Source organism: Pristiophorus japonicus, chromosome 4 (assembly GCF_044704955.1).
Source record: "Pristiophorus japonicus isolate sPriJap1 chromosome 4, sPriJap1.hap1, whole genome shotgun sequence".
In the NCBI taxonomy this organism is placed as follows: domain Eukaryota; kingdom Metazoa; phylum Chordata; class Chondrichthyes; family Pristiophoridae; genus Pristiophorus; species Pristiophorus japonicus.
Window position 1 is genome coordinate 183,038,646 of NC_091980.1, and position 12,854 is coordinate 183,051,499.

General features: G+C 46.7%; 1 protein-coding gene across 1 annotated transcript in view; it reads right to left on the reverse strand.

The window, feature by feature from the left end:
* The window catches only part of LOC139262731 (peroxisomal N(1)-acetyl-spermine/spermidine oxidase-like), a 37,027-nt gene extending 26,592 nt beyond the window's left edge, over window positions 1-10,435 (reverse strand). Inside the window, exons 1-5 of the mRNA XM_070877882.1 lie at window positions 10,198-10,435; window positions 7,491-7,953; window positions 5,290-5,483; window positions 1,839-2,100; window positions 790-902 (exon numbers count right to left, since the gene is read on the reverse strand). Of these exons, the coding sequence (XP_070733983.1) occupies window positions 790-902; window positions 1,839-2,100; window positions 5,290-5,483; window positions 7,491-7,953; window positions 10,198-10,435 (1,270 nt within the window). The remainder of the gene's footprint in view (window positions 1-789; window positions 903-1,838; window positions 2,101-5,289; window positions 5,484-7,490; window positions 7,954-10,197) is intronic.
* Window positions 10,436-12,854: the final 2,419 nt, after the last annotated feature.

Here is a 12,854-nt window from a genome sequence, read left to right on the forward strand (position 1 = left end):
TGTGGAGGGTTGTGGAGGGTTGTGGAGGGTTGTGGAGGAGGTTGTGGAGGGTTGTGGAGGAGATTGTGGAGGGTTGTGGAGGGTTGTGGAGGATGTTGTGGAGGATTGTGGAGGAGATTGTGGAGAGTTGTGGAGGAGGTTGTGGAGGGTTGTGGAGGAGGTTGTGGAGGGTTGTGGAGGAGATTGTGGAGGGTTGTGGAGGGTTGTGGAGGGTTGTGGAGGAGGTTATGGAGGAGGTTATGGAGGAGGTTATGGAGGAGGTTGTGGAGGGTTGTGGAGGAGGTTGTGGAGGGTTGTGGAGGAGATTGTGGGTGGGGTGGCGGGGGCATGGGGGAGTGGACAAGATCATTGACTGTAAGCATGAGACAGTTGTGGAGCAGATCAACTGAGATGTCAATGTTCTCGTGGCTGGCATAGGGAAGTCAGAGTTTGAGAGGGTGCTTGAGAGGCAGTTGAAGGTAATTTTGTCCAGGGTGGGAATATCATTGGGAGACAGGGGCTTGTAAGGGAGCTAAGGAAATGGTTGAAAAGAGACTGTGGCAGTCTCAAGATCATGTTTGATATTGAGATCTAGAGGGTGGCCGCGTGTTTGATTATACAATATATGCATCCCATAATATTACTGAAATTCATAGATGCAATGCCCCGGGTAGGGAGCTGTGGTCGAAGGGAACATGGAGGGAGAATCAAAGCTACAGTATTGTACTGTTATGTTTGACCCGCATTGTCTTCATGCACAGCTTCCTACTGGGAGCACAGAATCAGTGGACTTACTCTAAGAATTCTTACCAGTGAATTGCCTTAGAATCCTGGTGAGGTTTGATGCTAGTTCTTCTTCAGTGAGTGTTTCCATAAACTCTGCTTCTCTCCCTGATATCCAGCCAAGGAGGATGTGCCCATATCTATCAAATAGATCAAACCTCAGCCATTACCGTTATCGAGCAAATAAATAACAAATGTCAGGCAATGCCCAAACTTGCCAAAAAGAAATGTTATAATATTTAAGGATTAGATATCCAATTGAGAAAGTGCTGTTGATCTATTTCTATCCTCTCAGTACTCCTTCATTGCACTTCATGAAGAACAGACAAGAATCCCCAGTTTTTATTATGATTCAGTGTCATTCTCCAGAAAAGGTGAAATTAGATGTAGTTCCAAATGTAGGGTCCTATTCTATCCTGTCAGCATGACCCTGCCTTGTTTTCCTCAACATTCACATCAATCTACTCACCTGCAAACTCTCTACCATCATAGCCACATCCAGAAAAAAATGACCTACTCAGCTCCCTATTGAAAAGCCCCAACTTCCTGTCCTCTGGCCCTCCACTGTTACAGCATTGCTGCTGCTCCTGACCTGTTCAACAGCTCCCTTGCTTCTAAGTTCAATACTCATCCTATCTGACCCCCTCAGTCCCCACTGGTACCATTTGCAGTGGTATAATTCCTACCTCCTCATTCTTAAATCTGAGACCCGCAGACTTGAGACCATGATCTGGCATATGACTGGACTGGTTATTCACCATCAGCTCTGGCCAGATCACTTTAAGCAACACCCCCCTTTCCATGACCCAAACCTCTGGTAGGGTAAGGATAATCCCGAAGTCCTCAATGACAACCCCCTTGCTCTTTCCCTCATCCTCTGCTCCTCCTATTCTTATTTTCGGTATCAAGGATGAGGGCCTCGTGGATTTCTTTCACCTTGATGACTGAGACAATCCATTCAGCTGCCTCAGTCTCCTCCTCCTTACTACGTCAAAAGCAACATAGAGCGAGAAAGAGAGAGAACTATTTATATAACTCTTTATTACATCTTCAATTATTCCCTTACTATTCAATACCTTTCTGCTGGTTGGAGCACATCAAAACTATACAAGCGTCGCCACCATTCAGCTAGGTTTGGTTTTAGGCCAGAAAATGGAGTTTCATCTTCCCAAACTAATCCAATCCGTTGTTCCGGACCGATATCTTGGTCCCAAAATGGAACCTCATACTCCAGGTAAACCTTATCTGTTGTGCCATAGCCCATGTTTTTGATAGCATGCAACTTCTCTTCTGGAAGACTTGGATGGAAAAATGCCTTAGCTTCTGCTTTCAGATAGCCTGTTAAACAAAAACAGTGTCAGTCTTAATGTATTGATCAGAATTTAAGAAGACAGTGTTTTTAAGTTAGTTAGAGATTTTGCTACCTATAGACATTCTCTTCACTCTATTAAATGGAAAAATTAGAATTGCAAATGATTATTGAGTGACTCTTCCTTTACTTACAACAAGCATTTCAGGCAGCCACATTCCACACCTTTGGGGAAAATTCCGTTGCTCCCCGTTTGGGGGTGGTAACATCTGCGAGGCGGGACATTTTGCACTATGTGTGTAAGTCCCGCCCCGCTCTCTAAATTGAGGTTACTGTCCTCGAAGGGAAGTGGAGCTCGAAAGAAGATGCTCAACTTCCTATCTGGGGCGGTAACAGGGTGGACGGATCGGGAGCGGGGCGCAGGGCCACGCACTGGGCCGCATATCACTGCCACATCGTGGGGGCTCTTCCCTTAATTCCAAGCTGCAAAGTCTGCGGGGCCCTACCTGGACCTCTGGGGAGCTGGGGTGCCGTGCCAACAGCCCGGCATACAAGCAGAGTGCCGGGCTGACAGATCACGGCACGGACCCCGCGTTCAAAGCTGGGCAAACTCGGACAATGTTTTTTTGTAATGGCCGACACCTGCCCTCTCAGTAGCGCCCCGCAAGTGGCCTGCTAGCCCGGTTCCTGTCCCCTGGAGCTGTTGCTGGCAGCGCCTGGCGCAGCTTCAGGGGGTGATATCCAATTTAGGGTCCGGGGAGAAAACGGGGCGCTACGCATGGTGATGACACTGGCGCAGCGGAGCAGGGCGCTACGGGTTACCGCCGCCACTAAACTCCCATGTAATTTAGACCGGGCGAAATGCCTGGGGGCGCTAACGGGAGGCACAGATGACCCGAATTTCTAGGTCTTTATCTCAAATAAATATGTTTTCACTTTCCATCATTAGTAATGAGCTAATTATTTTTAAATTTTGTTGATTGTATTTAAGAAACTTAACACACTACAACAACAAATTGCATTTATATACCGCCTTAAACATAGGAAATTTTTCCACATAAGCGTAACCAGACAAAACTGGATGTCAGTGGAGTGCCGCAGGGCTCAGTGCTGGGACCCCAGCTCTTTACAATATATATTAATGATTTAGATGATGGAATTGAGTGTAATATCTCCAAGTTTGCAGATGACACTAAACTTGGTTGTGGTGTGATCTGTGAGGAGGACACGAAGAGGCTGCAGGGTGACTTGGACAGGTTAGGCGAGTGGGCAAATACATGGCAGATGCAGTATAATGTGGATAAATGTGAGGTTAGCCACTTTGGGGGCAAAAACACAAAGGCAGAATATTATCTGAATGGAGGAAGATTAGGAAAAGGGGAGGTGCAGTGAGACCTGGGTGTCATGGTTCATCAGTCTTTGAAAGTTGGCATGCAGGTACAGCAGGCGGTGAAGAAGGCAAATGGTATGTTGGCCTTCATAGCAAGGGGATTTGAGTATAGGAACAGGGAAATCTTACTGCAGTTGTACAGGGCCTTGGTGAGGCCCTGTACAACTGGAATATTGTGTTCAATTTTGGTCTCCTAATCTGAGGAAGGACGTTCTGGCTATTGAGGGAGTGCAGCGAAGGTTCACCAGACTGATTCCAGGGATGGCTGGGCTGTCATATGAGGAGAGACTGGATCAACTGGGCCTTTATTCACTGGAGTTTAGAAGGATGAGAGGGGATCTCATAGAAATATATAAGATTCTGACAGGACTGGACAGGCTAGATGCAGAAAGAATGTTCCCGATGTTGGGGAAGCCCAGAACCAGGGGACACAGTCTTAAGATAAGGGGCAAGCCGTTTAGAACTGAGATGAGGAGAAACTTCTTCACTCAGAGAGTTGTTAACCTGTGGAATTCCCTGCCGCAGAGAGTTGTTGATGCCAGTTCATTGGATATATTCAAGAGGGAGTTAGATATGGCCCTTACGGTTAAGGGGATCAAGGGGTATGGAGAGAAAGCAGGAAAGGAGTACTGAAGGAATGATCAGCCATGATCTTATTGAATGGTGGTGCAGGCTCGAAGGGCCGAAAGGCCTACTCCTGCATGTATTTTCTATGTTTCTGTGTTTCAACCAAAGAAGGAGACATTAGGAGGGGTGACTAAATGCTTGGCGAAGAGATGGGTTTTAGCAGGATCTTGAAGAATTTAACATTTGACGCATTGGGAGACTAGAAGCCAATGTAGGTCAGCAAGCACAGGAGTAATAGGTGAATAGGACTTGGTGCAGGATAGGATTTAGGCAGCAGAGTTTGAGATGAGATGAAGTTTATGGAGGATGGTGGATGGAAGACTGGCCAGGAGAGCATTGGAATAGTCGTCTAGAGGTTATGAATGCATGGATGAGGGTTGCAGCAGCAGATGGGCTGAGGCAGGGACAGAGGTGGGTGATGTTACGGAGGTGGACTGGGTGGTCTTTGTGATGGAGAGGATATAGAGTCAGAAGTTCAACTCAAGGCCAAATAGAACAAGTGCAAAGAGACTGATTGAACCTGAGACATAGCCGGAGGGATGGGGGTGAGGGGGCATGGTGGGGGGCAGGCGTTGGTGGAGTCAGTGGCAAGGGTACAAAGTTTGTGGCAGGGACTGAGACGATTACTTTGGTCTTCCCAATGTTTAACTACAAAAGTAATATAATACGAATATTACACTTTTCTTTGTATATCGTCTTTGAGATTGTACTACTCACTCTTAGTACAATCGCTTTCCCACCAACTTCCTCAGCTCTGCCTTCCTGCAGCAGCACAACCGAGATCTGGAAATCAGCAGAGAGGGGGCAATCAACCCTGCAACCTACAGCTCTGCGACACCACATATATTGCTCAAAGCATCCATTATGATTTTCCTGTGGGGACATTTATGAAGTGCTCCAATATACTGAATAACCACTCCGTCAGCATGAGTTTCTAACAAAGCTGCTGTGCTCCAAGTGATTTTTATTCTAAAGCATCCAAAATGTCCTATTTCAATAATGTTCAGTTTTCAAACTCCTTTAACTGCAAAGTTAGTTATGTTTGTCTTTATAGAGATTGGACCCAATTCTGTTATCACATCTGATTAATTTTAATAATGTTATTGCTTGGTTATTCTTTCAAGCTTTCAATATTTAGAATAAGTTGATCGTTAAGTTCTCATTTAAAGCAGGCACTTAAATGAGGTGTTATTGCTTTTACCCAGTGAAGCTGTCACAATGATGTGATCAGCGAGAATGTGCTCTCCATCTTCACACACCACTCTGACTGGATAGTGTGTGCCATCCTCCGATTTGAAACTTCCATTCCACAGGATCTGTTTGACAGGTTTCTCCAGCAGCAGCTTCTCCCTCGGGATAACCTCCACCAGATTTGAGATTAATTTGCAGAATAATCTGGAATAGCACAAGATTTACTTGCTAGCAAAATCTTAACTTAAATCAGACTATGCGAATGACTCTAAATCAGTTGAATGTGACTCGACCTATTGAATGCATCCATCAAGTATAATGGGTCCATTTAAATACCACCCAATGACTATGATGTTATCCATTGAAGATGACTTAATGAATATCATAAAATTCATTCTACACTATCCATTACTTGTCCTGGAAAAATTTAATGCTGAGTACGGAATAGAATAATATTATCTACTGAATATAGTAGCACATATTAAGCATGCTAGCATTGAGATTATTCTGTGAAAGTGGATCTAACAGCAATGTGATACAATGGGGCTGAAATCACCCATTCCGATAAGGCCTGTGACCGCCGGAAAGCAGTGGGCACGGGACGGCGCAGAATGGCCGATAATTCTCCATGGAGGGGCTGCCATTTTAGAAATTGCCCTTCCGCAGGAGCGGAGCAGTGTCCGGGTCCGGAGCAGTTTTCCCACTGCGGCGTGCACACACCGACCCCCTTACCGTCTGGTGGGGACCCCCTCACGGAATTGCCCCTTACCAGAATTTGACCCGTTGGAGCGGCGCTTTTGCTGTCGGTGCACTCTCTGTGAAATGGCAGCGCGGCCGCCCATAAAGGGAAGGTGGCGTTGCCGTCGATGCATGTTTTTTTTTGTTGGCCGACTGTCAGGTCAGACCGACAATTATGGCCGCGGGTTCGGCCGGGCCCCCAACAGGCAGCCTGGCACCCCTTCCTGGGTGCCAGGCTGCTGGCCCGGCCAAAATCCTCCCTGGTAGCCCAGTGGACCTAACTAAAATGAATGAAGAGTTCGCAGCGGCTCTCCCCTTTAACTGAGAGGAGCGATGTTGTGACGCGCCAGCGCAATGACATCATCAGTGCGGCGCTGATGACAGACAGTGGCGGACACTCCGTCCCGTCCCCACTTCCGCCCCGCTAGTGACGTCCCCACTTCCGCCCTGCTGGCAAAAACCCCACAAAGTGCTGAATTTTGACGGATAGGTCGCCCCATCCATTGAGACGGCCCGAACTCTTCAAAAATGGTAGGAGCGCCCCGTTTCGGGCAGAGATGAATTTCTATCCCAATATCTCATCCGGTAATTCTGCAATGTGGTTGACTCTGAAATGGCCCAGTAAATCACTCAGTTGTATAAGGCGGCTCACCACCACCACCTTCTCAAGGGCAATTAGAGATGGGTAATAAATGCTGGCCTTGCCCACATCCTAGGAATGAATAAAATAATAAGAATGGCATTTGTCAAGCCATACTGGCTCTACCAAAGTGAATACCTCATGATGAGTATTATTTTAAAAATAATGACATATCTAAAGTGCTGCACTTTCTTAGGCATAAATATATTATTGAAAACTCATCTCTATCACATAAATGTTTATTACCCAAGACATTTTGAATAATTGTCATGTATAATTAGTATAATCAATCAGTACCCCATGTTGTCACACATTTTCACGACCGAACATCTGACATATATATAGAACTAGGTATATAAAATACCCACAATTGTGACCTTGTTTGTCATGGTTCCAGTTGCATGTATCACCCATTGAAACATTATCACAATAGGTGGCAGATGATAGGAACCAATCAATATGATGGAACCTTCTGACTATGAAAGAACCCATTAAACATCATCTACTGCACAGTAATAGACATGTGCCCATCCTGTTTGATGGCTGAATGAAAGGAGGGTTGCTCAGTTTTGCATTCAAGGGCATTTTTCCTAAAAGGATAGCAGTGCACCATCGCTGACAGGAGGTGGTGATCAAGGTCAATGCCATGCACTCTGCCAGAGAACAAATATAGAAGTGAACAGTTGCCGAATTTGTATTTTCAATGTAAAATGTACTTGTTGCACAAAGTACTGTAATTATCTATGAATAGCCTATGCAATAGCTTAATTCAATCTTGTACAAGTACATAAATGCAAGACAAACAACAGACGGTTTACAGGTTTATTACTAACCGTGGAGAATTGAGATTACCACCTTCAATATAGTCATATTCACTGTATTCCTGCAGTGACACACCATTGAGGTCATTTGATGCCATATCTACACAATCTTCCTTCATCATCATATTAAGGAAACCGAGCTTTTGGCTCCTGAGGTTAGTAGAGTCACCAGTCCAGTTTGTGATGAGCTTCTTTATTTCTTCTAAGTAGGCACTACCAATGCTTTTAGCCTTTGTGAATCCCTTTTCTTGAGATTGAATATAAGCACGGCTCAATATATAATGAAATAGATTCCTAATTTGTTTAACAAAGTCAGAAGATAGCTCTTTTTGTGTGTTGGTGAATACTGACCATTCAGTGCCCGACTTATTGTGTGCTTGCTCCAGAAGGCCAAATTCTTTGGCCAGTTGAAAAATGGGGTTCTTCATGCTCGCCCCGTGAATGTACTGGGCTCCTTCAGCAACCACTGATTTGCCTAAATATATTGAGAGAAAAACTTTAATTCAGATGTAATTACTGCATCAAATGATTGCCTTAAAAAAAAATCACTGAAGGAAATATCAAAGTAGATTTCCCAAGTCTTATTTTGTAATATTAAAAATAGACGAAGTGGAAAGATCATAAATCTATACTCAGTAGCTGTGTTTACTTTCTGCAAATGAACACCACACCAGAGTTAAGCAGAGACAAGGGAAAATGGTGGAATCGATGGAAAATGGTGCTATTAATATAAACTGCGGACCTCTGGTGGCTTTAAAGTGGAGCAGAAATCATTGGCTTTAGTTTCCTGGAGTACCTCAACAGTGAAAGCGTGGTGGAGCTGGACTCCTGTCTGGCCTGAGTAGGCCACAGACCTCATCCCAAATGATAGAGTTGGGGTCCATTACATGGTTGTGGAAGGCCACCAGTGCCTGCAAGGACCCTTCAGCAGTGCCTGTCCCGATCCACCATTGTAAGGCAGAGTGATCCACAGGCAGGCAATCTGAGGTGATCTGAGGTTCTTCCGGGCTGAATTAATAATAGTTGTACACGTTTTGAGCTCTAATATGCCTCTAGACAAAAGGTAATCAATCCTCTGCATAAGCAGAATTCTGTAGGCAGAGCTAAGCAATTCCACAACCAATGGATCAGATTAAACCACTGCAGTCCTGCCACATCCAGTGGTGATGGACAATTGGGCAACTAACAGGAGGAGGAAGCTTCATCAACATCTCCATCCTCAATGAATAATGGATTTTAGCATGTCACTGTAAAAAACAAGGCTAAAGCATTCGCAACCATCTTCAGTAAGAAGTGCTGAGTGGATGATCCTTCTCGGCCTGCTTCTGAGGCCTCCACCATCACAGATGCCAGTCTTCAGCCAATTAAGAAATGGTTCAATGCACTGGACACTTCAAAGGCTATGGGCCCCAGCTACATTCATATTGTAGTGCTGAAGACCTGTGCTTTAGAACTAGCCGTGCTGCTAGTCAAGCTGTTCCAGTACAGCTACAGCACTGGCATCTACCCGAAAATGTGGAAAATTGCCCAGATATGTCCTGTCCACAAAAACCAAGACAAATCAAATCCAGTCAATTACCGTCTTACAACTTATACCTATATCAGACAACTTTCAATCATCAGCAAAGTGATGGAATGAGTTGTCAACACTGCTGTCAAGTGACACTCACCAATAATCTGCTCATTGAAGCTTAGTTTGGGTTCTGCCAGGACCACTCAGCTTCAGACCTCATTATAGCCTTGGTCCAAACATGGACATAAGAACTAGGCCACAAATTTCGACTCCTTAGTGCCCGCTGTTTCGGTGCTATGAGTACTGCTTTAGATCCAAAATGGTGTCCGCGCCATGCGCTCACTGTTCTGCCGTGAGTCACACCAGGCGGCATCTTGGAGAGGTCATTAGCATGCGCACAATGAGATTCTGCCGGAAGAATGCAGAGTAGGTAGATCATGATGTCAATCAACGTGCAACGTTGGTTTGACGCCAGCACTGCTATTTTGGAGCCCACTGCTCCAGCTAGCACCCTCTCTTAAACATGCGTTCAGCAGCAGAAAGGGCCCACTCCACCAGCGCTATTTAAAGCTATAATCAACTACTTTCAAGTTAGTTGTTGATTGATTTCTACTGGCTCTTGCTGCGATTATAAAAGTGTTTAGTGCTTTCTGAAGTTCTTAATAGGTGCTACCGTCTATAGTGAATGGTGTGGCACATGCTGAAAGACTTTATTGTGACTTCAAGGCTTCTGCACAAAGCACTTACTCCCAGACATGGGTGCAGTAGTTGGCATTCCTCTGGTACTGCAGCATGACAGGGAGAATGAGCAGAGGCAACACAGAGCAGGACAGGCTGCTAAAAGAGGGAGGAGGAGGGGGAGAAGGGCTCTCAGCAGAGGTCCATATCCAGCCAGGGTCTTCAGGGAGCCATTCTCCTACCTGAACCTCAGCGAGGAACATGTGTGAGACATCTGCACTTCGGTAAGGACATCTTCACTGAAATCTGCCACCTGCTGTAGCCACAACTGCAATCTCAGAGCAGGGCGAGGGCCGCATTTCCAGTGGCTGTGAAGGTGACTGTGCCCATGAACTTTATGTGTCGAGCTCCTTCCAGGCTGGAGCTGGAGATATTTGCAACATCTCAGAGTTTGCCATCCATTGTTGCACAAGAGAAGTCACTGAGGATCTATTCCAAGAGAGCTGACAGCATTTCATTCTCTCTTGCCAGGGAGCAGCAGACGGAGTGAGCACACAGCCTTGCGAGGATCGCAGACTTCCCAATGATGCAGGATGCCATTGACTGCACACACATTGCTTTGCGGGCACCGCTTGTCAACTCTGAGATCTATCACCAACAAAAGGGCTCCCTCAACATCCAGCGGGCATGCGACCATAGCCAGCGAATCATGCAGGTCAATGCCCGATATCCTGGCGGCATTCCTGATGCCTCCATTCAGTGGCATTCTACTGTGCCTTCTGTATTTGAGCCACCGCAGCAAACCAAAGGGTGGCTACTGGGTGACAAGGGCTATCTGTTGACAACATAGCTCATGACTCTGATGCGCAACCCACACAAACGTGGGCAGCAAGCATACAACAAAAACTATGTTGCCACACAAAATGTCACAGAACACACTATGGCATGCTGAAACAATGCTTCTGTGGCCTGGACCAGTCTGGAGGAACCCTACAGTACTTGGCACAGTATGAGTCATGGTTCGTGGTGGACAAGCTCGCCATCGTGAAGGTACAGCCCTTGCCAACAGCATTACAGCGAGCTGCTGAGGAGCAGGAGGAGGACAAGGAAGAGAAAGGGAGGAGACAACCTAGACAGTACCTTTCTGGCCGGGCTGTTCATGAATGACTCATTCAACTGTGATACCTTGAAGGCAATCCCAATTCCCCATTCACCAACATGCCACACGTTACCTTCCCTCTGTTACTGACCAGCACAGCATCCTCTTGGCCACAATGCAAAAATAAAATCCAACACAAAATTAACATTCCAAATCTAATTTATTAATCAAACCATATTACATCCAAACAACAACTAATCACCCTTGTGCATTCCCTTCGTGCCTGTGTTGCGTGTGCCTTTTCCTGTCTTCGTGCTCCTAGTCAGTGTTATCCTAATGGTTGCAGCATGGCTGGTGGAAGGCTGCTGACTTTCAGTGGGGGAGATGGCAGATGGCCTTGGATGATGACCTTGAGCAGCTCTGGGCCTAGAAGGCCCGGCTTCAGACTCCATCATCTTGGCATTGGTGGCAGCAGTCTGAGCTGGCTGGCTGAGAGGCAACAGCAGGGGCTGCTGTGGCAGTGGCAGTAGTGGATGACAAATGCTCTCATCCTGAGAGAGGATAGCAGGCTCGTGCTCCTTGAAGCCAATGCCACTCCCCTGGGATGGCACCTCTGCAATCCTAATAATCTGTTGGAAGACAGATTGCTGGACCGCTATGACACCCTGAAAGCCCCTTTGAAATGGTATCTGCAGTCATTATGGCAGCAGTCTGAGCTTCCAGTTGGGTGGCTGCTGCTTGTGCTGCAATGGAATGTGAGACATCGGCCATCAGATGCAGCATCATAGTTGAGTCCACAAGTGTGCAAAGGGTGTTGGGCACCACTTCCATGCTGGAAATGTTGGAATCCAAGCCCTGCGCAAAGTTGGTGGCGGACACCTCCATGCCCCTCGACAATGCATGCAGCATTGCATTATATATACCCATCAGCCTTCTTCTCCAGGCTGCCCCATCGAAGTGCTCATCTGTGTCGTCTGCAGCAGAACCTGTGTGCAACCTCGCCCTCCGGTGAGCTGGCACCTGTGCTACCCTTGCCCCCTGCCCTTGCTTCAGGCCACTCGTGCCCAGTGTCTCACCACATGCAGCTCATTCCTCTAAGCTATCCTCTAAATTATGCACAGTATCTGTACCTGAGCTGGTTGCTGTGAGTGTGAAATTTCTTCATCACTACCTGGCCAGGTGGCAGTTCTTAGGTATCTGAAAGGAGAAAGGCACAAGGCTAGGGTTGCGGTGCGGGGAGTGGGGGTGGTTGTCATTCCAATAATGTCCAGCACGGTCTGTTCCATGGGGGTTAGGACATGCAATCGCACCTGTCTCACTCTGGGTAGCTCCTGCTGCCTCCAGTTGTGTGCCATTTTGTTCTGTGAGAGAGTGGGAAATTTGTCAGTGAGTGTGGTGCAATCTGTTTGGGTGATGTGGCTGTCACGGTTAAATAACTGGCAGTGTGTGTAAGCTGTGAGATGAGGCTTGCAGCAGTGCTAAGTGTGTGAGGGTGAGGTGAAGCTATGAATGTTAGGTAGGAGTCCTGACTGATAGAGATTGTTGGTAGGTGAGTGATGGGAATGTGGTGCATTGAGCAGTACGTGGTGCCTCACATACTGGGATATGACATTTGAAGATGAATTCAGTGACCTTGAACACTCATGTGAGGTCTTTGAAACTTTTGCGGTGCTGCATCCAAGTCCTCGGGGCTTGACTCCTGGCATTGCCTGCCATGATATCTGGCCCCACTGCCTTCTGCGAGTTAGACTGGAAAGCCTCCTGGCCTCCTGTGGATAGATCACATCTCTCCTCCTTTCCTCCTGCTCCATCAATGCCTTCAGTGCAGCATCCGAGAAACTTTCAGCACGCTCTCTTCCCTGTTGCACCATTATTCAGCCTTTCTCATGTCAGAATGTACTCCTGCCCGACATCCAGCACCTGCTCAAGCCACAATGCACCTCCCCTTTGTTACAGGCTTGCTTTAAGTAGTGCAGGCTAGCTTTAACTGCTGCTAGCCTATCACAAAATTGTCCCCCTCGCTGAGGCGTGCAACCATTCAACAGTGCTGGCTGCATAATAAAATCATTTAAATGAGCAGGCAGCA